This window comes from Gopherus evgoodei, chromosome 1 (genome assembly GCF_007399415.2).
Source record: "Gopherus evgoodei ecotype Sinaloan lineage chromosome 1, rGopEvg1_v1.p, whole genome shotgun sequence".
In the NCBI taxonomy this organism is placed as follows: domain Eukaryota; kingdom Metazoa; phylum Chordata; order Testudines; family Testudinidae; genus Gopherus; species Gopherus evgoodei.
This window is the reverse complement of record NC_044322.1, coordinates 345,779,194-345,806,253: the sequence shown is the minus strand read 5'-3', so window position 1 is coordinate 345,806,253 and position 27,060 is coordinate 345,779,194. Positions and strand designations below refer to the sequence as shown.

The following is a 27,060-nucleotide window of genomic DNA, read 5'->3' as shown; positions in this document are numbered from 1 at the left end:
ATGGGTAGTGGAGTCAGTTCAGAGAATAAAGAGTCTGCCAGAAAATCAAAGGAACTGGAAAAGAAACTTCAGGAAGATGCAGCACGGGATGCCAGGACAGTCAAATTGCTCTTGTTGGGTAAATAAATAATAATAATCTATTATTCCTTCTATGAAAGTATGATTTTCACATTTAATCTAAATTCCAATACAGTGATTATCCAGCTTTTACAATTTTACTTTAAAGAGACAATTATGTAATGTGACAAATACAAAAAAGTTTTGTGATTTTACAGTGATGCCTGGCACCTGCTTTATGTCATTAAATGAATGATAGGGACAAGCAAGAGGAGACAAACAGGTTGAAAATGAATGTAGTCTTTTTACATTTAATCATTTTTAGATCATTTAAGTCCCTGGAATGAAAGAATTTGAGGAACAAAAATCACTTTTAGAATAATTAGTTAGAGTAATTGCTGTTTTGTAATGTAGAATACAGAAATTAAGAGGTAACGGTACAATAAGGACTGTTTAAATGCCCTAGCAAATGGATTGAAAGAGGCAATTAATTAAACAAAAAAATCGACAGATGCAACTGCCTAATGAAAATGTGTTGTTTTAAATTTGCAAAACTGTTGCAACTTGCTGTATAGAGTAAACCAGATGGTTTAGTGAAAATTTCTATATGTAAAAATGCTTCTGTGTACAATCTGTTTTAGAATGTTTAGTAGATTATATGAAATTAATGCAGATGGATGTTTAGTTGCATATCACATTGGCAAATGCTCTATTTATTAAAGTTTTCCCTGGAAAATTAACAAATCAGTAATGTTAAAGGGATATATCTTTGCAATCTACTGATGAAAAGTGCTACATCAGAGATAGGTGTTTATTATTATTGTTGTTGTCGTTGTTTGTTGTTTAAAAGCCAGAGCTGTATGTGGCCATACTGAATCACGAGAAACAGTGTTCCTTGAATATTCTAAATACAGGTTAAAAAGCTTTTTCAATCCTATGGTGAATATGAAAATCAGCTGTGCCACAGTAAGACAAATTACTGTCCTCTCAGAGACAAACTAAAGTTGGTCAAAACTTGGGGAAGAAGGAATCTTTAAAAAAAAAATGAAATTCTAAATGTTGACGAAGATTTTAGTCAAAATAAAAAAAATGACCAGCTCTAGGAAAAAAAAATCCTATTGTAGTCAAAAACAGTAGGTAGGTAGGTAGGTAGGTAGATAGATAGGAAATATTAGAATTACCACACTGGATCAGACCCATGGTAACTCTAGTCCATTATCCTGACTCTGACTCTGTCCAGCAGCAGTTCCTACAAAGTATGGTGCGGGAAAACCCACAGAAGGCAATTATGGGATAACCTGCTACCAGGAACATTTTCTTCCCAAACCCCCATTTTTTAGAGGTTGCATTATACAGGGAGGTATGAGCAGTTTTATGCTTTCCAAAGCGCTTCTTTTTCAGTTTTTATTATTATAACTCTGGATATGCTTCGCCGGATAAGAGTTTACTACCGTGTTGAACCCCACTAAGGCCACGTCCAGACTAGGAATTAAAATCGATTTTAGATACGCAACTTCAGCTACGAGAATAACGTAGCTGAAGTCGAATTTCTAAAATCGAGGTACTCACCAGTCTGGACGGCGCCGCATCGATGTCCGCGGCTCTCCGTGTCGATTCCGGAACTCCGTTCGGATTGATGGAGTTCCGGAATCGATGTAAGCGCGCTCGGGGATCGATACACCGCATCCAGACTAGATGCGATATATCGATCCCCGAGCAATTGATTTTAACCCGACGATGCCGTGGGTTAGTCTGGACGAGGGCTAAGATCTTGGCCTAAATGATATCCTGTGGCAATGAGTTCCATGGCCTAACTGCATGTGATATAGACTCATAGACTTTAAGGTCAGAAGGGACCATTATGATCATCTAGTCTGACCTCCTGCACAACGCAAGCCACAGAATCTCACCCACACACTCCTCTTTTTATCATTTTAAATTAGCCACCTTTCAATGTCATTCACTGTCCTCTTGTTCTTGTCTCAAGAGGCAAGGTGAGTAGCCTGGTCTACCTTCTCAAAACCGTTCGTTATGTTTAAGCCCTTTGGTTCTCAGTTTAAACCAATTTTTACTGAAAATTTCCAAGGTTTTACAAAAAGTATTATTCCGGGTTTTTTTTCTGATTTTCACCCTACTTTTGTATCATTCAAACATATAAAAATAACTTGTTTTATTAGGAAAATACAATACTTTGCATGAGATATCAGTATTAGGATAATACATTAGTCTGTGTGCATATGCAAACCTGCCTGTTGAAGTAAGACTATGTATTAATCTAGAAGATACACACAATAAACAAACAGGCATGCATACAAGCTCTGAAATGCATGTGCATCTAAACCTACTGATGAATCTCATGTCCACCACATACACATTTCAAGCTGTTAACAGATAACAATTTAAAGATTTGACACACTAAAATGGGAAGAAAACGAAAATCTGTATCAGAACACATTTCAGAACACAAGGAAGTATTTGAAAGTTTAAAAAAAAACGGGAAAAGGATGAATTTGAGTGTATGCACTGCAAATGGTGTGGCCCAATATTAAATGTAAATATTTATAGGCTAATAGTTCTAAGTTTACAGCAGTAAACTGTTTATTAAAATGCAAAGTTTTATTTGGGGATGAGAGATGTATTGTTTTCTTAAACTCAGAGGTAGCACTGTGTTTTGAGTTCTGTTTTCATTCTGCAGCAAACCATGTTGATGAACGGAATTCAAAGCATTAATCTACTGAATACTTTTTTCTCCTGTCTTTCCATCCACCAAAATAAACCCTGATATTTTTCACCTGTTTTTGTTGCTGGAGTAATAAATACTGATAAATTCCCAAGAAAAATTAAATAACATAAATACTGAAAACAAAGGGTCCTAATTAGGTTCTACATTTCAGTCATGTCCCCTTTTATTCACCTTCTCCCTAAGGGAAAAATCTCAATCTTTTCAATGGGAAATACGTTTTCCTGGAATCCTTGAGATGGACAGTGAAGAGGCAGCTATCTACTAAAGAGCAAGTGAAAGGAAAATATTTTCTGGGTTTAGCAGATTCTACTTACAGAGTCCTTATAACAACAAACATAGAGCCACTAAGCTGTACTTGGCCTAATGCAAAGGTGGCCTGCCCCACAGGGAACCACAGTGCCTCCGTGCAGCATGCGCCACCTTCCATGATTAACCAGAAGTACTGCCAGACTAGATCTGGGCCCAGTTCACAGAATTTGGATCGAGCTCCAAAGCTGGAATTTCTCCAAAGCTTGGGGTGCTAGGGTCTGGGCTTTGGGTCCATACCTATCTCTGAGTAAGAGCATGGACCTGATTCTCCTTTTGCTTTACAGCAGGGTAAATCAAGAGTAACTGCACTGAAGTCAATGGAGTTACATCAGTGAAAATCCATTTTCAGATCAGAATCGGGGCCCCTAGTGCGGGGATGGAGAAATGTACAGATGATGTCAGTGTTCTGAGCATAGGTCAGCTATTTTTTGTGCAGAAGTTGTTGTTTAGCTCCTTAACATCATCAAGACTCCAATTATTAAATAATTTCATTGTAATTATATTGAGCATCATAGAAAAGGACTTTCAGGTAGACAGATTCTTACCCATTCAAACCATATATTGCCACTGTATTATGGACCAGATGTCACCAGTGTTTCTTTAGGGATAGACAGATCGCAAATTAGAAGTCTTGAGAGTGACCATAATGCCCTTATGATTAAAACAATGTAATGGTGTGTACTGTTACCTGTGGTATTTTTACCAAGAGAAGGATTTAATACTTAGGCTAATCTCTCTGGCATTTACAGCTTTCAAGTGGTCACACTACAAATAGGAACGGCTTCCGTATGAGGAGAGATTAATAAGACTGGGACTTTCCAGCTTGGAAAAGAGACAGCTAAGAAGAGATACGATTTAGGTCTCTAAAATCATGACTGGTATGGAGAAAGTAGATAGGAAGTGTTGTTTACTACTTCTCATAACACAAGAACTAGGGGTCACCAAATGAAATTAATAGGCAGCAGGTTTAAAACAAATAAAAGGAAGTATTTCTTCACATAATGCCTAGTCAATCTATGGAACTCCTTGCCAGAGGATGTTGTGAAGGTCAATATCATAACAGGGTTCAAAAAAGAACTAGATAAATTCATGGAGGACAGGTCCATCAATGGCTATTATCCAGGATGGGCAGGAATGGTGTCCCTAGTCTCTGTTTGCCACAAGCTGGAAATGAGTAACGGGGGATGGATCAGTTGATGATTACCTGTTCTGTTCATTCCCTCTGGGGCACCTGGCACTGGCTGCAGTCAGAAGACATGATATTGGGATAGATGGACCCTTGGTCTGACCTAGTAGGGCCATTCTTATGTTCTAATATTACTCTTTAAAATGACCACTGGGCCACATTCATCCCTGGTGGAACTAACTCTGTGAAGATTAGTGGACTTAACACATACAGCAATTCTCTATCCCAGGTCTTTAAGAAACAAGTTTTATGTTTAGCCATTTATACTAGTCTGAACATGAATGAAGAGTGTATTTCAGACAGTTAGAAATGGCTTGTTATAGGTTTAAAACTTCATAGGTTTAGTTCAAAGAAACACCCAAGAATTAGGACATATGTGCAGACTTTATCCCTCTAACTCAAACATCTTGAGTCTAGGCTCTAAATATCACAAAAACAGGCTTTCTAGAAACACTTCCACCACTGTATTTCACATTCCATTCAGGAAAAAAATGGTGAGAGAAGTTTTTTCTTATATAATCAACAACAAGCCCTGATGGACTGAGTGTGGATCTGGGGGTCAGGAATCCTTAAATTTTTATCCTGTTATTTCCAGTGACTCACTATATAATTTTAGACAAAGCACTTAAACTGTCTGTGCCTCAGTTTCCCAATCTGTCAAATAATAAAATACTTCTCTAGCTCACAGTAATGTTGTAGGGGCCCCGACCTGAGATTTGCCAAGTATCTTCCACCCCATTGACATCACCGGAAGTTGCAGATGTTCTGCTTCTCTTTGGAACAGACTCCAATTTTCAAAAGTGGCCACTGATTTTTAAAGTGTCTTCCTTTTTGGGATGCACAACTTGAGAAATTAAAATTGAGACACTAAACATCAGAGGCCACTTCGGAACATTTGAGCTATGATGCTTTGCAGGTCTTTGATGATATGAAGTTCAAAATACATGCCAAGGGTCATTCTTGCCCAGCTCAGCAGCAAACACTGATATTTTCAAAAGTTAACTGAACTTTTCCAAGCTTCAGGAAAGAGTTGGGTTTGATTTGAACTGTAGACACACATTAGGGTCAGTCATTTTTTATTCCAAGTAGTTTGCCCATTCCCGGACAAACTAACAGTCTGGTGGGAAAGAGTTCTTTCTGTTGTTCCGGAATAGTTATACAGAAGTTGCCATGAAAACATCATTTATCTATAGAGAGAATGCAGCCTAGGTAGTTATGCAACTATTATCACGTTGTATTGCACCTTTACCTTTCCTGGGGCCTGCAGTCTGCAGAGGTAGCTGGTGTTTTACGAGCGTAAGTGACGCAGCATGTTGCAAAGGAGATGCACACACACACACACACACACACACACACACACTTCAATTTTGCATTCTTGTTTTATAGGTTTTTTTCCTTTTAATCTAAACTAACAGTGATTGAAACTGAATGTGACTGACCTTCTTGCATGGAAAAATTTAACAGAATTTACCTCAGTCTGCATTTGTTCCTCCAAGTAGGAGATAACTGAAATAGCTGGAAGTGTTGCCTACTGGCTAAAGCACCAGACAGGCACTGAAGGGACCTGGAGTCCATTCCCAGCTCTTCAGCTGGTCTGCTGGGCACATTTCATCACCTCTCAGTGCCTCAGCTTCCCCATCTGTAAAATGGGGATTAAGATACTGATCCCCTTTGTAAAGCACTTTGAGATCTATGGATGAAAAGCATTGTATAATACTTAATAAATAAACATTATCAGATTCACTTTGTAATAGCTCCCACTGTACATAACTCCAGGAGTGTACATAACTCTGGTTGTTCAGTGTTATGAGTAGAGGTCTGGGAACTCCTTGCTTCGTCTTCTGACTCTATCCCAGACATAAGTGATACATATAAAGTAGGATTGTCACTAGCCCTAATTCTCAGAGTGGAACAGGAGGGAGCCAAGGCCCCCAAGTCCATATGCAACCATTTAAGAGCTATTGTGACTCTGGATCCTCAGCTCAGTTGCTGCTGTTCCCTGTGAAGGAGGGGTGGAATGCAGATACAGTCATGGCTCTCTGCCCCCTGCTCCTTAAATACTCTGGCCAGAGGAGCAGGCTGAACATGAGGAAAGAAGAAAGGAAAGATTCAGGGCTGCACTAAATTCTTACTGTTACCCTCCCTTGGGAGCAAGAGTTCCTCCTGAGGCAGTATAGCTAAGAGTGATCCCATACTCAAAACTGAGCCTAAAAGTTCTTTGTAGCCTATGATTAAAGTATTCCTGAGAGATAAAGAGTTTAAGCAAAGGAGAAGAGATGCACCCATTGGATTTAAATCCCAGCTCCTTCTATAATTTAACATTGTCTTTCAGTCACTGAACAGGGACTCATTTATGTATTATTTTCACTAACATTGTTCAATGCCCCAGGCTTGCATGAATGTCATAAGACCAGACCTGAAGAAGAGCTCAGTATAGCTTGAAAGCTTGTCTCCCTCAGCAACAAAGTTGGTCCAGTAAAAGATATCACCTCACCTTCCTTGTCTCTCTAACATCCTGCCCACACTGCTACAACAACACTGCATAAGACCTCTCTGTCACATAGTGAAATTGTGGTAAGCATTGCACAATTGTCCAGGGTGGGCTGTGGTTTGCTCAGTTCCTTAAATGGGTATTGAGAAGATACTGACTGATGACCTACACCAAATTTGCAAGTTCCAGATGCAAAACCAATAGCTGACATGATCGTAATTAATCACAAAGAGTGGCAGATGGCCGCATCAACCAGCTTAGCATAATCATGGTATTTTTCACCAGTGCTTTCTGCCACTCATATCATGGGTTTCAGAAGAATGTTTTGCATATGTTTTGCTGGTTGTTGTGACTCGTTTGCTGACATTTAAATGTTGTGAACTTTAAAAAAAATCTGTTTAGAAAATACTTATCAACTCATTTCCTTCAGCCAATGAACATTCAGTGGGAATAGCAATGGGAATAGCAATGGCCTGATTCTCCACTGGGTGCAGGCATTTACACCTGCACCAAAGGCGGGTAAATCAAAAGTATTTTGTACTTGTGCTGTAACTGACAAAGAGCAGGGCAATGGAAAACCATGTTCCTTGAATTCCTGGTATTTAGCCCCCAAATTATGCCCCCATTTGTAATATTGAAACATTAGGGCCTAGATGTTGGAAGTAAGTTACTCACCTGAGCTGCTGACATTGCTACTCCCCAATCTCTGCTCTGACAACTTCTCCAGAGAGTAAGTGCAGCTACACTTGCTTTGCAGCAGGAGGAGATCATTTTGTGATTGTATGCCATTTTGCACCTGAGTAGGAGGGCCAGGTTCAAGTAAATAAGGCCACCCACTCCCAAATCTTGATCTCAGCTCTACAACTGACTTTATGCAGGCAGACCCAGCCACCCAGGCAGAACCTCAGTGAAGTCAATGGGGCTCTGGGCAGATACAGAGTTCTTCCTAAAATAAGGAAGCTTGTTGGGGTCCTACTTTCCATACACACTCACTCTCCCTTCACATGAGAGTCCAAGGTTACGGTGCATAGAGAGTGGAGTTATATCTGCAACAATGGGTTTGCACCCATGATGGTTCTAAATATAGGCTATATGTAAACTTTCCCCACCATGCAATGTAATACAGAATCAAGCGCCTTTTATTCATTAAGCTGAGCTCTCATATGCTTCAAGTGCCCAGTGGATGCTGACAGAACATAAGTTCAGCCCATTTTCTTTTCTCTTTGTTTCCAAAATCTATATTCTTTTAATTACGTCAGTGTTCTTTTAGCTTTTACAAATGATATTTCTATTAGGATTTCAGTGCAAAAGACACCTTGATTTAAAATGAAAGAGGATTTTACGAGATAAAATGATGTCTCTGAAGACAGTATGTGTCTCTCCCCTTCCCAGTTTTTGTCCATGGAAATTATGGAATTTGCAAGATTATTTTAATGTCTATTAGAGTTATTCGTGTATCAGTAACATTTTTGAATATTGCTTTTTTGCAGGTGCTGGAGAATCAGGAAAGAGCACTATTGTGAAACAAATGAAGTAGGTGCATGAATATTAATTTCAGTTATAAAATTTGAATATTTGCAGTATGTATAGCAAATGTCTTAGCTATCAGTAATTTTATTTTCAAATAAAATGCAAAAAAAAATAATTAAAATCAACTTCCAATTCCAACATACAAAGCTAAATACAAAATGATTGGCGATATATAGCTGATTTTCTAATCAAATATATTTGGCAAATCTTGCACTGATCCAACTACTACTGAAGTCAAGCAGTCTTTCCATTAGCTTCCACAGGAATTGCATCAAGCCATGAGTAAGGCTGCGTGTCTGTCATGGAGGTCATAAAAGTCATGGATTCTGCGACTTTCCATGACCTCTGTGATTTCTGCAGTGGCTGCTCCTGGGGCAGTCCCAGGCCACCACATCCCCCCCAACCCCAGCAGCAGCAGTAGTTTGGGTGTGGGAGGGGGATCAGGGCTGGGGGTTGTTGTGCAGGGCAGTGCGTACCTCGTGGGGGTGCTCCCTAGAAGCTGCCAGCACGTCCCTGCAGTTCCTAGACTGAGAGGCCAGGGGGTTCTACATGCTGCCCCTGCCTGCAGGCACTGCCCGCGCAGCTCCCATTGGCTGTATTTCCCAGCCAATGGGTGCTCCAGAGCCAGAGCTAGTGGCAGAGGTGGCGTGCAAAGCCCCCCTGACTTTCCCTCCCCCTAGGACCTGCACGGACATGCCAGCTGCTTCCAGGGAGCTATGTGGAGCCAGGTAGGGAGCCTGCCAGTCCTGCCAACCCCTCTCCCACCAGCAACAGTGGAGGTCCTTGGGCATGTGTCACTACTCACCCACCTGCCAGCACCAGCGGCGGTCCCAGGCTGCCCCATCCAGCAACTGCGGTGCCCCTCCGGGCCACCCCCAGAACCCGTGGTGCCTCCTCTAGCCAAGTTTTATTTAGGAGCATATAGTACAAGTCATGGACAGGTCACAGGCTGTGAATTTTTGTTTACTGCCCGTGACCTGTCCATGACTTTTACTAAATATACTTGTGACTAAAACATAGCCTTAGCCATGAGTATTAGATCAAGGAGTATAACTGAACTCATAAATCTATGCTTTGCTTCTCAGAGTGTTGATCATTGTTGATCTTCACAGAATTACTCTAATTCCTGTCTGTAGCCAACTGCCTAGTGAAGGCAAAGATTGTGTCTGACCCTTGTGCCCTGTGCAGAGTGGGAGATGCAAGCAGACCCCATTGCACATTTTGCACCAAGTCTAGGGACAAGTGCAGGGAGTGATGTCTTAGTGCACCCACGGATGCAAACCTCTCCAAAGGGCACGGGAAGAAGTTGGGATGATGGCCCTGCTCTGCTTGCAGGCATCCATGGTCCCAGCTGGGCATGCTGGGAAGTGCAGGTGGGATCATCCAAAGGGCAATATCCCTTCACACACTTTCTTTGGGGATTTTGATTATGCCATTACCTCAGATAAACCTAGTGTAGTAACTGTTCACTCAACAAGGGCCTGGTCTTGCTTCTATTGAAGTCAATGGCAGTTTTTCCATTGATTTCAAAAGGAGTTGGACTAGGCACTTCATTGTGGACTACTTTTTATATTTATAACTAGGCTGTTCACATTCCTTTACAGGTACCTAAGCAGGCCAATTTTTGCAAAGGTAGCTAAAGAAGTAGTTTAAAGAGGTAACATAACTGTGCCATGCCAGTGGCAACATAACTCCTACTTAAATGTTCAGCCCATGTCCTCTTTTACATTTACAAGCTCTTAAAATCGTATTGTTTAATCAGGGCTTATTTTTCCAGGTAAATTTGTGAATTATTGCCTAAAATTACTTTTTATAGTCATCTGAAAAATACCGAGAGTAATCACAAAATTCCAGAGCCCTAATCATTGTAATTATTTGAGCATGCTGCCACATTACTGGTATCAATCTGTTCAAATGTAAATATCTTTAAGGAGAGCATTTTTATAGAGGGAACACTTTATCTCTTATTTACATTTTTCTGGTTATTTGACATCCTGATTGACCCATTTAAAGAGTAATTTGAACAATGCTGGGCACAGGGATAAATGCCATAATGGCTTTTTTTTTTTTTAACTTTTTTTCCCTTTGGTTTTGCTGCAGGACAATTTTAATAACATCACCATAGCTTTTACCAAATGTTTTTGCCAACTTTTCTGTTTCACGTAAGATCATGTATTTTTTATTTCCTTCATTGTAAGTCTGATTGAGCAGCACATCCGTACTCTGCAAAGTGCTTTAAAATATACGTAACTCCTACTGAAGTTGTGCTGAAGTCTTTTGCTGAATAGAGCTAAACTTAAGCTTGTTCTACTGAATTGGGAACTGTGAGAAATCTGATGGCTAATTTACTTGATGGTATTAGAGGTAAACCTGAAAGGCTCTATGTCATTTTTAAACCCCATGTCTATAAGATTTAGAGCTAGTGGACAATGGGTTTTTTTTTCCACAGAAAATTATTACAAAAAATTGTTTTCATTTTTGTTAACAAAATCCATGGAAAATTTGACTTTTTTGTGAAATATCAAAACTAAAATATGTTGGCCAAAACCTGAAATATTTCAATATTCAATTGTTTGATTGTCAGGTGTTTGTTTTTTCAAAAAAAAAGTCAAAATTTTCCAAAAAAATTGTTTTGTTGAAAATTTTTCTGTCAGAAAACAGTTTTGACAGAAATTTTTGACTAGCCTTAATGAGGCCATCCTAATACTACTAATACGATTTTTAATGAATACATTACAATACTATACTTTCTATTATTCATCATGACAGAGATATCTGTAGACCTGATCCAAACCCCACTGAAGTCTGAATTATTCCACTGACTTCTGTATGCTTTGTATAACATCCTCTGATACATAAAGGAGACTTACAGTCTTAGCAGAGAAAAAGCTAATTTTCAGTTAGGATTGAGAAAGATAATTCTTCAGCTGTTAAAACTGTTCTTATCCTTCTGAGAATTTACAAGGTGATATTACTGGTTTTAAATTTTCTCTAAAGAAGGCTATGCGTGCATTTGAAAATGTTGCCTTGCTTGTTAAAGTCATACATAAAGAGAATAGGGGACTGCTACTGACTAACTATTCCTCGAGGTGGGTAGCATGGATGCTGCCAGAGGACGTGAATATAAATATAAAAGCCTCAAGAGAAAACAAGTATTTTTCTTTTTGTAATTACAGTAGCTAGTGCTATTTTGAGGCCCTCTATTTTTTTTCTTTGTTGTTCAAATGCTTTTAAGGATAATAACAACATTTAAAATGACTGTTTGAGAATTATAAGTGCATTTGCCTGTCTTCCCTTCAGATGTTCACAACCCCCCACCCTTCAAAACAGACAGTAAAAATGTGTTCTTTTAATCCCACAACTTCCACACAGACCTTACTGCACACACTGCTAAGAGGCATGCAGAGTAAAACAGCCAACCTTAGACTTTGAATGTACTGTAGTTTGTAGTTTCCTTATATTTCATGCCATTGTAGGTACTAAAGTACCTGATTTTTATAGTTGGAGGTCTATAAAGGTCTCCTCACAAGTTCCAAAATATTTTGAAAACATATGGGAAATCATTTTTTTCTGTAACAAATAGGATATACAGAAAGTGTGATGGAATTGTACAATGTGAAGGTTTTTTGATATTCATTTGGATGACTTTCTCATGACCTGGTTTGCCACTCATGACCAACATGGACATTCCAAGCTCACTCCAATAAGTACTCCTTGGGACTCCATACCCCCATGTACCCTGTACGTGGCTCATATGTTACATTCATTTGGCATTCATTTTATCTTTCATTTTGAACATTTCTAGAGGTTCTAGTGGTTTTTCATTCTGGCGCCAAAGCCCACTGAAATCAATGGGAGTCTCTGAAGCCTTCCACTGTCTTCGAAGGGCTTTGAAACAGACCCAATATATATTCATTTTGAGAATGTCACTCAAAGCATTAGGCACTTCCAAAATGGAATGTAAGCTTTAAACTATTTTGGAACTGTTTTAGAGAGGGGTTTTTGGTACCTCACTGTATGCAAAATTGTATCTTTGCCTTTTCTTGTGTGATTCGGGTAAGAGATATTATATGATTCATAGACATTCCATTCTAGCCTACTCTCAACTCAACCTCCTCATATACGACTTCATGCTTGGGGTTGAGTCCTCTGTCCGCAGTCTCCAACCCCATTGAAGTATTTGTGGAGCTCTTGGTGGTAAAGGTGAGGTCACTGAAGAGGATGGCAACCAGCTCCTTATAGAAGCATCAAGTTTTTGGTGCAGCACTAGAGCAACGGTTTCACTCCCTTGCCTTCTGATATGCCTACTTCAGCTCCTTTATCTTTGCATGGCACTGCTACAGGTCCCATTTGTAGCCCTTCTCAAGTATGCCATGAGAAATCTGACCATAGATATAAAAGTCCCTACAGATGGAGTGCAGCTGGGACTGCACAGCCTCCTCTCCCCACAGTACCAGCAGATCCAACAACTCAGGTGTGCTCCAAGCAGGAGAGCATTTGCTGCATGGAGCCACCATTGTCATCTGGAAAGATGTGATGTGAGCTGTCCATGCCGAGCAAACAGGAAGTGGCATTTCAAAAATTCCCAGGTCTTTAAAGGAGATGGGGCAGATTCCTGTGTACCTGGGTGCAGGGCAGCAGAGTACTAATTGCTGACCAGAGCGGTCATGAAGGGCATTGTGGGATACCTCCTGAAGACCATTTACAGCAGGGGTAGGCAACCTATGGCACATGTGCCGAAGGCAGCACGCGAGCTGATTTTCAGTGGCACTCACACTGCCTGGGTCCTGGCCACCAGTCCGGGGGACTCTGCATTTTAATTTAATTTTAAATGAAGCTTCTTAAACATTTTAAAAAGCCTTATTTACTTTATATACAACAGTAGTTTAGTTGTATATTGTAGACGTATAGAAGGATAACTTCTAAAAACGTTAAATATATTACTGGCACATGAAACCTTAAATTACAGTGAATAAATGAAGACTCAGCAAACCACTTCTGAAAGGTTGCTGACCCCTGATTTATAGCAACATAACCAAGTGACGTGTATACACTGACTCTTCATGGATATAACTTTGCGGCAAAAACCTCTTTGCTTCTGGTCGAAGTGGTTTTATTATGTCAGCAAATCAGGAGAGTTTTGTCGGCAGAAGGAGCATTGTGGTGTGTACACCTCCACTGTTTTGTCAACGAAACTGTGTAGTGTAAACAAGGCCCTAGTGTAGCTTGTCCCTTGCAAGAAAAGTCTCTCTGTACACTTCTGTTCATTCAGAGCTACATTTTCACGGCCCTTATTCTGCTGGGCAGGGATTCCTATTTCACCCTGCTCGAAGGGTAACTCTGGATACAGGGCAACAGCAGGAGTAGCTCACTTGGTACACCTTTGAGTAAGTGGGCAGGAAGTGGGAGTAGCTTTGGCTCTCTGCCCTGTATTTCCAGCCAAACACCTGGGTGGATGCACAGTAGGGAGTAAGCTGTACCCTAAAATGGGGGGAAGTAACTTATTCCCCTCCAGAGCCAGTGAGGAATCATGTCTGAAGGCTTGTCTTCATGTACCATGCTATAGTGACACATCTGCACTGGCGCAAACGTGCTGTAGCACTTAAGTGCAGACGCGACTATGCCGAGGGGAGAACTTCTCCTGTTGGAGTAGTTAATCCACCTCTCTGAGAGACGGTAGCTATGTCAACAGGAGAACCTCTCCCATCAGCATAGCGCCATCTACACGGTACGGTTAGGTCGGTATAATTATGTCTCTCGGGGGCATGGATTTTTCACACTTCTGAGCGACATAGTTATACCAATATAGGTCTGTTGTATAGACCTGGCATGAGTAACAATTTGTTCTCTGGGCTGCTCCTGGAGCAGTGCAATTAGGCACCACCCCTAACTCAGACAGATCATGAAGTTCCAGTCTATCCCTCAGTGTTAGATCTTCCATTCACCCTCACTGTCCATCTGGCTGTGGAATAAGAGAGCTGCCATCCCAGTCCTTTTGCTCCCTTTAGTCCAAGGACTGTTCCCTGCTAATGCCCTACTATATTAGCAAAAACAACAAGTTCTTGTGGCACCTTAGAGACTAACAAATTTATTTGGGCATAAGCTTTTGTGGGCTAGAACCCACTTCATCAGATGCATGGAGTGGAAAATACAGAAGTAGACATATATATACATAGTACACGAAAAGATGGGAGTTGCCTTACCAAGTGGGGGGTCAGTCTAATGAGATAATTCAATTAATAGTAGAATACCAAGGGAGGAAAAATCACTTTTGTAGTGGTACTGAGGGTGGCCCATTTCAAACAGTTGACAAGAAGGTGTGAGTAGCAGTAGGGGAAATTAGTATGGTAAAATTAGTAATGACTCATCCACTCCCAGTCATTATTCAGGCCTAGTTTGATGGTGTCCAATTTGCAAATTAATTCCAGTTCTGCAGTTTCAAGTTGGAGTCTGTTTTTGAAGTTTTTTTGTTGAAGAATTGCTTCTTTTAAGTCTGTTATTGAGTGACCAGGGAAATTGAAGTGTTCTCCTACTGGTTTTTTAATGTTATAATTCCTGATGTCAGATTTGTGTCCATTTATTCTTTTGTGTAGAGACTGTCCAGTTTGGCCAATGTACATGACAGGGGCATTGCTGGCGCATGATGGCATATATCACATTGGTAGATGTGCAGGTGCCCCAGATGGTACGTGGGCAGAGAATTGTTGAAATAGTGATCTCGGACCTACCCACCTCTTCACCAGCCAGAAGAGTTGGCTGACTACAGAAACTCACACTTGGCTTCACATTTCCTGATTTACAAATGGTTCTACTAGAGCAAGCTACCTTAAGTTCTTCTTAGTATTCAAACAGAATTCAAAAGCACTTGTTATCCTGTTCTTCTTGAACCTTTACTTGAAAGTTGTCTGAGATCTGTTTTTCTGTTTTTCAGGATCATCCATAAAGATGGCTTCTCAAATCAGGAATGCATGGAGTTCAGATCTGTTATTTACAGTAACATATTGCAATCCATCCTGGCTATCGTGAAGGCGATGTCCACTTTAGGGATTGATTATAAAAACCCTGCTTGTAGAGTGAGTATGACATCTGTGCCTCTGAAACAGGCATACAAATACAAACTTTTGTATCAAGATAATGGATGCCTATGGGATAGCAAAAGAGCTCAGCCTTTGTTTTACTATGGTGGACACATTTATTCTGCTTGAATTTTGTTTGTGTCACAGTGTCCTTAAGCATCTGAATTGTAACATTTAACATTTAATTGAATATTTTTTTGAAGGCTGACACATGAGATTGGAGATCTAAACTTTTGAGCAAAATGTTATTCAGTTTGTACAAACGTTGACCAGAATCCAAACTGGTAACTCATCCCCTCGCCACTAATAAGAGAGAGAATTCCTTTGTGTTTAACAGCTACTTTTCCACTGTTGGTGGGAAGTGCAATGAATATTTCCCTTTTATGGACAAATTTGGGGGCTCAGTTTGGGGGCTGAAAGGTCACTGAGCCATGGGGAGAGTAGTACAGAGTTACACTGCACGCTTGTGCTTCCCAGAGCTCCCACATTGTGCAGAAGCAGCACACCTATCACTGCATCTGTAAGGGGTGCAGCGTCTCCTCCCCTATGTGGCTGCTTAGTTCTGCTGCTGGTGCACAGAGGAAGACATGAGCTACTCTCCATCCCCCACTTCTCTCTCCATCCCCATTAGGATGGCTGGTGGCACTAGTGGTGCTGGTACTTTCCAATCCCTGAGTACAGATCAAAGTAACAAAACAAAACAACTTTCAAAAATTAAGAAGAGAACAGGCAATTTGTTCCAATGGTTAGAACACAAGACTTGGAATTAGAACACATTGATCTCATTCAGTTAAAGGTTTGCTGCATCTTACTCTAGGTAAATGCCAACATTATCAAAACTGTGTTCCCAAAAGTAGGTTTCTACATCCTTACTTAGGCACCTAACTTAGTAGCCTGGTGTTGAAAAGCCAGAACACACATTCAAATTAATAGGAGTTTGGGGTATTCGGCACATATGAAAATCAAACAAATCATTTAGGTGCTCGCATTAGGCATCCACCTTTGAAATGTTTGCCTTATTATTTTAGCTTCATACATGTGCATTGTGCTTGCAAAAAAATATTAGAAGACTAGGTCCTTGCCCTGAAGGACTCTCAGAGTAGGTAAGAAAGATCACACAAAAGAAGGAAAAATTCACTTCTGCGCTGATGGTGTGAACAATGCCTACACATCACAAGTTCTGTATATACTGCAAAAAAAAAAAAAAACAGACACATGGCAGGGCATCACAGAGCCTGGGTCAACTGAACCAGGCTCACGGGGCTCCCACTATGGGGATAAAAATAGCAGTACAGATGTTCAGGCTGGAGCCCAGGCTCTGAGGCCCACCCCTTTGCCAGGTTTGAAGAGCCTGCACTCCAATCTGAGCCCAAATATCTATACTGTCATTTTTGTCCCCAGAGCGTGAGTCCCTTGAGCCCAAGTCATGTGATCTGGGCTCTGAGATTCACTGTCATGGGTCTTTTTTTTTTTTTTTGCGATATAGACATACCCACAGAAAAAAAGGCTAATGTGGGACCACATTGATGCACAGCCCTTATGCTTGTTCTCTACACAGGGATGAATTTTTCCTTTAGTGGAGATACAAAACAATGGGTAAGGAAGAAAAACAGGGGAGTGGCTAAACAACCAAAAATGGAAAAACAATTTCACCAAAAATATTCAAAATTTTGAATCTGTTTCTGTTTTGCAGAGTTCAAAACTGAACTTTTATAAAAAAAAATCACAGAATAAAACTTTATTAAAAAGTTTTGGATTTTCAGACTTTGGAATTTTAGTTTTTCGCTCTCCCACTCTTCTCTTCCTGTTTTCACCACTGAATGTAATAAAATGAATGTTTTTGTTTTATTTTGTTTTTCTATTTTTTTTCATTATAACTTGTCAAAATTTGTCCAACTTTTGGGAAAGTTCCAGTGTCAAAATTCCAGTTTTTCAATTTTGCAAGTCTGTTGCTTTTCCAAGGCTGAGTAAGTTTTGAAAAATTACAGAGTGAAGAAAAGAAAAAGGAAAAGTAGGAACAAAACCCAAGTCTTCCTATTGTATTCGGTGGCAAAAAGGAAAATGGGGCATAAAGAAGGAAAAGCAAAAGTCAGAAATTTAAAAAATCTGTTTCTTTTTGAAAATAAAAAAAAAATTCATTTTGAAATTAAACTAAATAAAAATGTCTTATATTTCTAAATTTCCCATTGAAAAATTGAAATTTAGAATTGAAAATGACATTTTCTGGGGGGGGGACAATCATTTATGAAGAAATCATAATTTTTGGTCGAAATTTTTCAAACAACTATGAGGCTATTTGGTTGCAGTCATTTCAATTGTCTTATTATATTACTTAGCCTGGTGAGAAATAATGGTAAGGGATTATTTTCTATAATTATCCACCGATAGAACAGTGTATCAAGTGATCCTTATATAATCAAGCTCTTTATTTAAACTCTGCTTCTAAGCCGTTAGGTATTGAAAAAATATATATTTTCCTCATAGTACATTGCCTGCAGTCTTTTCTTGATTAATTACAACAGGACACACACAACTATGAATAATATATTTAAAACTGCCACTCTCTTCTTTTTCAATTACAGGTTCCTTCCCTAAAGTCTACATCAGAAGGGAAATGCATTCATTAGCTGGATTCACTTAGCAGCTGGGGGCAGAGGGGGAGAGTTGTAGTGCCCTAAAGCTAGCAAAACCTGTGTAATTTTTTTTCCAATTACATTAAAAATATTCTTAAGAAATATTTAAGTCTTAAATCTCATTAACACTTTAGCTCAGACGACATGTCTCTGATACTACATAAAAAAAATTTTCTTGCCATGTCGATTTGCTGTGAATAGCTCTACTCTATTAGGATGGAATTGACCTGTGGTATAGAAAGCCAGAGGATGTTCTCTTAACCACTTAAGTCCTGATTTGGACCTGCACCAGAAAGTGGTGTGATAAGCTGTGAGGACATACAAGTGTGTGTATGTGCTCCCTGCCCCATACACACACACACACAGAAAAGTTGCACAAATCAACATAATAACAAAAAAAACCCACTACAATAATGAGAAATTCCTAAACCACTATGATTCATTATAAAATAAATATGTTTCAGAAAGAGATCAAGGACCAGAATATGTTTAAACTCTACTTACTGACATTTCCCTTTAGGAAGATGAAAGACAACTGTATACTATGGCAAATTCTCTAGAGGATGGATCCATGACTCCTGAATTATCTGAAATCATAAAACGATTGTGGAGTGACCCAGGAATCCAGGCCTGCTTTGAAAGAGCAGCAGAATATCAGCTCAACGACTCAGCAGTTTAGTAAGTGACAAGAATTATACCTTAAGAGCGTTTCGCTATTACAATGATGTGCTCTCAAAAAGGACCTAAAATTAGATGGTCTTTACCAGAGTTTTTAAAGGGTAGTTTCTACTAGACATTCATTTATTATTGCTGTCAAGGAAATACAGGAAATATAGCCTGAATATTGGGAGACAGGCAGGGCTGCATCAGATGTGGTGGGCGAAAATGAATGACTGGTAACTTGAAAAAACCCAAGCCAATTTTTGATTTGCCTATGATGCATTAGCCACATTTAAACAAAGAAAACAAGTAATGATAAAAGGATATTTCATTCTTTGAAACTGGGATGATAAAATAGTTGAAATATTCTTAGACTTTTGTAAGGTATTTGATTTAGTACTACACAACAGTCAGACTAAAGAATTAGTACTATACAATATCAATCACATGGTTTAAGAACACCTAACTGACAGATTTCAAAGTAGTTATCAATGGGAAATCATCATTGAAAGGGAGTGTTTTCTAGGGGTGTTTTCCTGGGGTTGGCACTAGGTTATTAGGATCACAGCATTCAATCAGAGAAATTGTATAAAAAAAATACTCTTTCTGGAAGGTGGAAGTTGCAATGTGATGCAAAATTATTTCTTAAAACCCAGAACCATAACACAAAGAACCAAAAACAGTGAGAAAGTAGAGAGACACAACTCGTCCCACCTTGCTCTAGGTTGGCTCTTGGAGACTGACTCTGAAAGAGCCAGGTCATCCACTTCCCTTCAAACCCCTTGCAAACTTAAAGTGATAGCTTGTAATTTTAACACAATTTTCAGTACACCACATAGGTTTAATGCTAGTCAAGATTTTCATCAATGATCAGGAAGTAAGCAGAAAATCATTGATAAAAATGTGTGGATGACACAAGATTGGTAGAGTGGTAAATGACGAAGAGATAATAGATACATCTTTAGGCACCTAAATATCTTTGAAAATCAGAGCTTCAGACCATGATCCTGCACCGTTAAAGTACAAGTGAGTTTTGCCATTGCATTCAAAGCTCTCATAGTCAGCTTAAAGCCTACTGGAGCCAACTAGCCATTCTAAAATTGCACTTAAATTGCTTTTAAAGCTATTTAGATTGTATGTGCTTTGGAGTAGGGACCATCTTTTTGTTCTGTGTTTTGTTCAGGGCCTAGCATGATGGGAACCTAATCCATGACTATGGCCCCTAGATGCTATTGTAATACAGATAATACATAATAAAAGCCACTTCCTCAGATAGTGTAATTCAGTATAGCTCCACTGATTTCTATGGAGATACTCCAATTTACATGTGCTGAGGATCTGGCCCCAAGAGTTTCATTGACTGATCTTTGAATTTTTTTGTTAGGTGAGTCCAGTAAATTTGGACACTCTCCTTCTTTCCGGTGTTTTTATTGTTTCCTTGTATTTCTTCAACTTCTTGAACTCTGGAGGCCATCTGTATTTTTAGGATATCAAAATTTAGAAATTCCTTGTCCAAATCAGTTCAAATTTGGTTGAAAATGCTCACCTTGGAGTCAGACACAATTTATCCAAATTTAAGGTCAGTGTAACGGAAAAAAAACTACGGTTATAATAGAAATTCAGTTGCAGCCTGAACTATGGAATGACAGAACTAGCACTTAATGCCTCCAACATGTTTAGGCACTTGACTGTTTTTGTGTTTAAGAAGACCCAAGATGCGTGTATATTTACTAGCATATACACGTGTGCTTTACTACTTTAATACATAGTGAGAACTGCCGTGGCTCCTGACTCCCACAAACTGACCTCTGGCTAGAGTAACTGCTAGGCCATGTGCTCAGAGAACAGGAATTTAAATCCAATGAACAAGAATTAGATGACAATTTTAAAACAATAGGTTGGCCATTTCTGCTGGACATACATAACAGGCTGTCATTGAAATGCTCAGATGAGCTGAAGTTCTTCCTTCTGTGAGGTCTGTTCAGTTTACAATATGAAAATCCCATTTGTTTACTAATCTGCAGGGACTGGGAAATCCCAGCCCTTGCACTTTTTAAATTTGCAGGTATGTTAAACAGTGCCAGATTAGGATGGTGAGCTGTGGCATTTGCTTTTGTAGTTCTCTGATTAGCTGAACTTTACATAGGCACATCCCACGCTGGGTAGACCTTGTGTGAGAGATGAAAAAAGCACAAAGCCTAAGGAACATCAGAGAGATGGCCATTCCTGCTATATTCCTTGTTTGCCTTTGATAAACAAATCACTGTAAAAGTGCCAGCTCACAGACATCCTAGAGGTCTGAAGATGCTGACACCATTGTTAGATCACATGTCAAAACTGATGTATTTTGCCTTTACCTTTTGTCGCTATTTGGATATCAGTTGTAAGAGTCAATATACTTATAAGCTAAAAAAGTTCTTGTCTTCCTTTTTGGTTCATAACTCTCTTTGTTAGCTTTTAACCTCTTAATGGAGGGAATCTTTACATGTTAGGGAGTTGCGTTACTGATGAGCCATTTCTAAACCTTTGCTTGAGGTTAAAAGGGATAGGAGAAGGGTGAGCTTCAGGATGGTCAATACACTCAATACTCATGAGATCTCGTTCAATCCCTGGCTCTGCCACAGACTTCCTGTGTTATTCCAGGCAAGGCATTTAAACTTCTATGCCTCAGTTTACCCCTTGGTAGAATGGGAATGGGACTTCCCATATAACAAGGGTGCTGTGAGGATATTAACAAAATGGGCCCCAACTTGGGTTAAGCCTCCCTGTGCTACTATAATATCAATGTGAATTAACAGTAGTAATTAGTAATAAAGAAAACATACATTCCTGGACCTTTGACTTGTAAATTCATGCATGTGAATGAACCTTAGTTGTGAATTCTTCTGAACCATTATTTTCACTCATTATGACATTATTCCATTTAGAAGAGGAAAGATATTACAGCAACAACCTGGCAGCATCGTCTGATGCTCAGTTTCCCGGCAGATCTCATTCTATCGGAGGGATTTTGTCATGATGGCAACTTCTACTTGATTGAACTAAGTTAACTAGACAAACTACCTCTCTGACCTGTGCTTTCTTAGCATTCTGGAGGAAAATTAAAGATGTGCTGGAGCTGAAGTTTTCCAGCAGATGTTGAATGCATGGGACTAAATGCTTTTCTTCTTTATGAGGGCCGATCCCCATTGAAACCTATGGGATACCACTCTGTATGTGAGAGTAGAATGGGTCGAAAGAAATGGTTTGACACAAGTGTAACTCTATTGACTTTAGTGGAGTTTCTCCCAGTTTACAGGTGTGGAAGAGAGAAAGAGAAGCAAACACAGGCCCATTTCTATCGGGGGAAAAATACTCAGTTTTATTGGTATCAGAAATCCCCTTTGATTCATGGATTATTAAACTCTGTTAAATTTCTTTAGCTATCTCAATGATCTGGACAGGCTGACAGCTCCTGGATATGTTCCCAATGACCAAGATGTTCTGCGCTCACGAGTGAAAACAACTGGAATTATTGAGACTCAGTTTTCCTTCAAAGATATGAACTTCAGGTATAAAACCCTCTGATGCTTCTTAGTGGGTTTGTCACATTTCAAGCTCTTTGTAAAAGGTTGAAAAAATAATTACAAAAGGCTGATTCCTCTGGATGCTACTTATCCAAAAAGGCTGGTATGTTAATAACTCAGTTGTGGTATCTTTGAACCCTCTATTACTTATTTGATAGTTCCTAACTGAAACAAGCAAAATACTGTGTTGTAAACGTACCAAGTTTAAGTTCATAATGAAATGCTTTTTAAGAGATCCCTGAGGAATTTGAATTAGGGTTTAATCTTGCAGTCCATACTCAGGTAAAACTCCCACTGTCTTCCCGTCTGAGTACGGACTGCAGCAGCAGACCTCAAAAGGCATCTTTACATTTGCAAACGTCTAAGAATAGGTTTCATGCTGTGCCACCTGCATGGTGCTTTGTGATTCCTGTGAAATTTGGTTACCTAAATGATTTTAACAGCATGCAAACATTTTACTATTTCGGATTTGCATCTGCTTGCTTTCTTCTTCTTTTTTTTTACAGCAAGAAGAACTATGATTTGAATTGGAACTGAAAATTATTAGTGGGGGTCAAAAATTGGAATTTCTGTCTGGTGTGAAAATCCAATACTTCAACATTTGTTTTCATCCTGAATCAGGAAGAAGAAAAAGAAATCAAAATGTCCTCAGTTTTCTTGGAACAAAAGTTCTGAAAAATATTGATCAAAACTAAATGGTCCAACATTTTGAAATCTTCAGTGTTTCATTTCAGTTTGTTGAACCAAATCAAAATATTTAGTTTCAGCTTTGTTCAATATCTAACTGCCACCTCCACAACTCCCCCTCTACCTCCTAGTTTAGGTGCTTCATTCCCCCCATTCTCCTCTATGGGCTGGACTCCATCTCCTACCACTGTCATGGGATTCTCATGATGCACTGACAGTTCAACTGGACGGGGGAAGAGGACACTGCAGGGCACCATTAGAGAAGTAGTCCAGCCAGGAAGCCCAGCTCATAAGGGAGAATGGGGGCATAAGTCACCTCAACCAGAACTCTTATGAGTAATTTAGACAAATGCAGATTAATGTCAAGTGGTCCCAAAACAAAATGTTTCACTGTGACAGACTAATATGTTTCAAATTGAGTTGACTCCACTTGGATTTTATCACTGAGAAAAAATTTTTAAAAACAGCAGTCAAAAAATTTCCACAGAAAATTTTGATTTTGAAGAAACTGCATTTTTCATTGAATAAACATTGATGAAAAATTCATGACCAGCTGTCATAATTATGCCTTATGCTTGAAAATTGGCTATGTCTGCTTCCAGCTAAGGTCTTTTCCAGACACAAAGTAAAACATTCTCCTGTCAACACACCTATACTTCCAACTAAACAATTTTTGAAAAGGTTCATATTAAAAATATACAAGTACCTCATAGCTCAGCTCGATGATTAAAGGCTCCCAAGTCACTGAATCCCTTTTAAAAACTAGATTTTTGACTCCTAAATCAGTTAGACATTGCAATGATGAGCGCAGCAATACCTAAATATCTTTAAAACTCAGAGCCTTAATTGCTACTACTAGGCCCACGTCCAGACTAACCTGGGGCATCGGCGGGTTAAAATCGATTGCTCGGGGATCGATATATCGCGTCTAGTCTGGACGCGATGTATCGATCCCCGAGCGCGCTTACATCGATTCCGGAACTCCATCAACCCGAACGGAGTTCCGGAATCGACATGGAGAGCCGCGGACATCGATGCCGCGCCGTCTGGATGGGTGAGTACCTCGATTTTAGAAATTCGACTTCAGCTACGTTATTCACGTAGCTGAAGTTGCGTATCTAAAATCGATTTTAATACCCTAGTCTGGACGTGGCCTAGGTCAACCAAGGTTGGATTCCCTTTACTCCTATGCTTTCTCTTGATCAATCTGCCAGTTCGCCACATGCACAAGAATTAAACAAAGAAAATGATAATGGATTTGCATTGCTTTTTTTTTTTTTTAAGGTTAGGGAAGCTCCCTGCCTGTGTCTATTACTAAGGGCCACCTCCCCCATTCATTTCAATGGGAAATTTAATGACCACTCCGGCACTGAGCTCTGGGTGGATGGGTTCCTTTCCCTTTGCAGAGCCCTAGTGACTTAACTGGAGCTCTGAATGAATGCATGGGGCCAGCCACACATAGCTCCTTGGAGAAGTAGGGCTTTGGTTTGTACTGGATCCCCAATACACATTTGGAAGAAAAAATGCAGGTCTGCTTGGCTTCCCCAAGGGGGAAGGAGAATAGTGCCCACCCAAGGCTTGAGCCAGCTACATATTTTACAATATCCATCCATCTCTAGTTGCTTTGTGTACTTTGGCGGTGCAAGTGTGTCTTCAGTTATCTACTGTTACACACCGTATGCATGTTATTTTTTTCTGCACAGAATGTTTGACGTGGGAGGACAGCGCTCAGAGAGAAAGAAGTGGATTCACTGCTTTGAAGGAGTTACTTGCATCATATTTTGTGCTGCACTCAGTGCCTACGACATGGTCCTGGTGGAAGATAAAAATGTGGTGAGTCAGAAGAAAAAAAAATAACCTCTTGTGAGTTGTGAAGATTTAATGTGTTCTCTGATGGCACATTAGAAACCTTCCCTTCCCCTGTTTGCCAGAAGCTGGGAATGGGTGATGGGAGATGGATCACTTGATGATTACCTGTTCTGTTCATTCCCTCTGGGGCACCTGGCATTGGCCACTGTCTGACGACAGGATACCGGGCTAGATGGACCTTTGGTCTGACCCAGTATAGCCATTCTTATGTTCTCTTTCCTTTTCCTAATACCCTTCTTTTAACGGTTAACACACTATACTGGTATATTGATAGAAGAGCACATCAGAGTACAAGTAACACAAGGTGATGGACTCTGTCAGCTTCTAATCAGCACCTTTTGCATTTTAACAGAACAGAATGCATGAAAGCCTTCACCTGTTCAACAGTATCTGTAACCACAAGTACTTTGCTACCACCTCCATTGTGCTGTTTCTAAATAAGAAGGACCTCTTCCAAGAAAAAATAACAAAAGTTCAGCTCAGTGTCTGCTTTCCAGAATATGATGGTAAGGTGTAGGTTTCAAGGTGCAAAATACATTAAAATAATCAGCATAGGCAAAGTTGCCAAGAGCTATCAAAAGATTATTAGGGCAAAAGGGCATTATGTTATCATTCTGTGTGGAGGCTATACTAATACATAGCCGACCAAATTCAGAACCAACATAAGCAGGTGCAACACCACTGAAGTCAATGGAGTTTCACCTACTTCTACCAGGCCTGAATCTGGCCCCTTTTTTCTGCATAACATAAAGATATAGTGTAAAATGTGTGAATGCTGGTCCTTTTAGGAGGTTATAATATCTATGGATATAGAAATAAGCCATTGTTACAGGCTGGTGCAGCAGAACATGTTAAGTCAGGTTACAATCCTACAATCCACCAGTAGAAAAACAGTGCCATGCTCCAGACTGTTACCCTAATGTGTACATTAAGGTCCAAATTTTCAAAAGTGACTAGTACTTTTGAGTGCCCAACTTGAAATACCCTTCACAGGGGCCTGGTTTTCAGAATATCAGTTCTCCCGCACTTTCTGAAATTCAGGCCCCTTAAAGGTGTCTCACGTTGGCTACCTCAAATTCCTACCCAATTTTGAGGCCATACAGTTAAACAATATGGGCCAGATTCAGTAGAGCTATGCTGATACCAGCTTAGGATCTGGCCTTGCATAAACATGACTGAGGCCCACCATTGTCTTCAGGCAGCAATCAGCCAAAAGTTTTCTCCTCCACCTTCTGCCCTTGACTTAAGTGGATCCCCTGAACCTCCTTCCAGGATCCTTCTTTCTGTTAGGGAAGCACAAATACAATGCAGGAAAATTACATAAAGAAACAAATATTGCATCCTTAGACCTATTTGGCTTTCTTGCTTTTACTGGATCTTTTTCCTCTTTCTTCTTCTCGCCTGCCTTCCTGCAAGCCTTTTCATTTCTATTTTCAACTCTTTTTTTCCTTGTCATTTTTGTCCTGCTATTTTCTCGTCTCTTCCTGTTTCTCCCACTTACTGCTCTCCTCCCTTTGTCAAGTCCCCCAACTCTTTTACCAGTAGAAAAACAGCTCAATTTTCCAGGCTGTTTCGAAAGAGTTTAGCAATTTTGAGTGCCCAACTAGAGACACCTTTTAAAGGGGCCTAATTTTCAGAAGACGGGTTCTCAGCATTTTCTGAAAATCATGTCCCTTTAAGGTGTCTCAGGTTGGCCACCCAAAATTGCTAGTCAATTCTGAAATTTGAGGTTTGTGATTTTTCTTGCCTTTTTTTTCTCCTTCCTCTTCTCACCTTCCTTTCTGCCAGTCCTTTCTTTTCTATTTCAATTCTTTTCTTCCTTTCCATTTTTTGTCCTCCTATTTTCTCATGTCTTCCTCACACTTACTGCTCTCCTCCTTTTAACAAGCCCCAAACCAGACCAGTTATTTACAAGATAAAATATGAATTTTGGTGCTTAACTTAATTTCAGAATTTTCAGGCCTGGGTGCCTCAAGTTATCTTCCTGACAGAATTGTTTGTTATCAGCTGCTATAAAGCCTTTGATGAAAAATGTTTGTCACCTGCTGTTGTCTCCCACTAGGACTAAACACATTTGCGGATGCAGGAAATTACATCAAGAAGCAGTTCCTAGACTTGAATTTAAAGAAAGAAGACAAGGAGATATATTCTCATATGACCTGCGCCACAGACACCCAGAACATCAAGTTTGTTTTCAATGCAGTAACAGACATCATAATTAAAGAAAACCTGAAAGACTGTGGGCTCTTTTAA

The 27,060-nt window shown here is 39.8% G+C and overlaps 1 protein-coding gene across 1 annotated transcript; it reads left to right on the top strand.

The window, feature by feature from the left end:
- GNAT3 (G protein subunit alpha transducin 3) lies at positions 1 to 27,060 on the top strand. Its single transcript, XM_030554283.1, has 8 exons — positions 1 to 118; positions 8,277 to 8,319; positions 15,248 to 15,389; positions 18,546 to 18,703; positions 22,108 to 22,236; positions 24,642 to 24,771; positions 25,160 to 25,313; positions 26,870 to 27,060. Exons 1-8 carry the CDS (start codon positions 1 to 3, stop codon positions 27,058 to 27,060), a joined length of 1,065 nt encoding a protein of 354 aa, XP_030410143.1.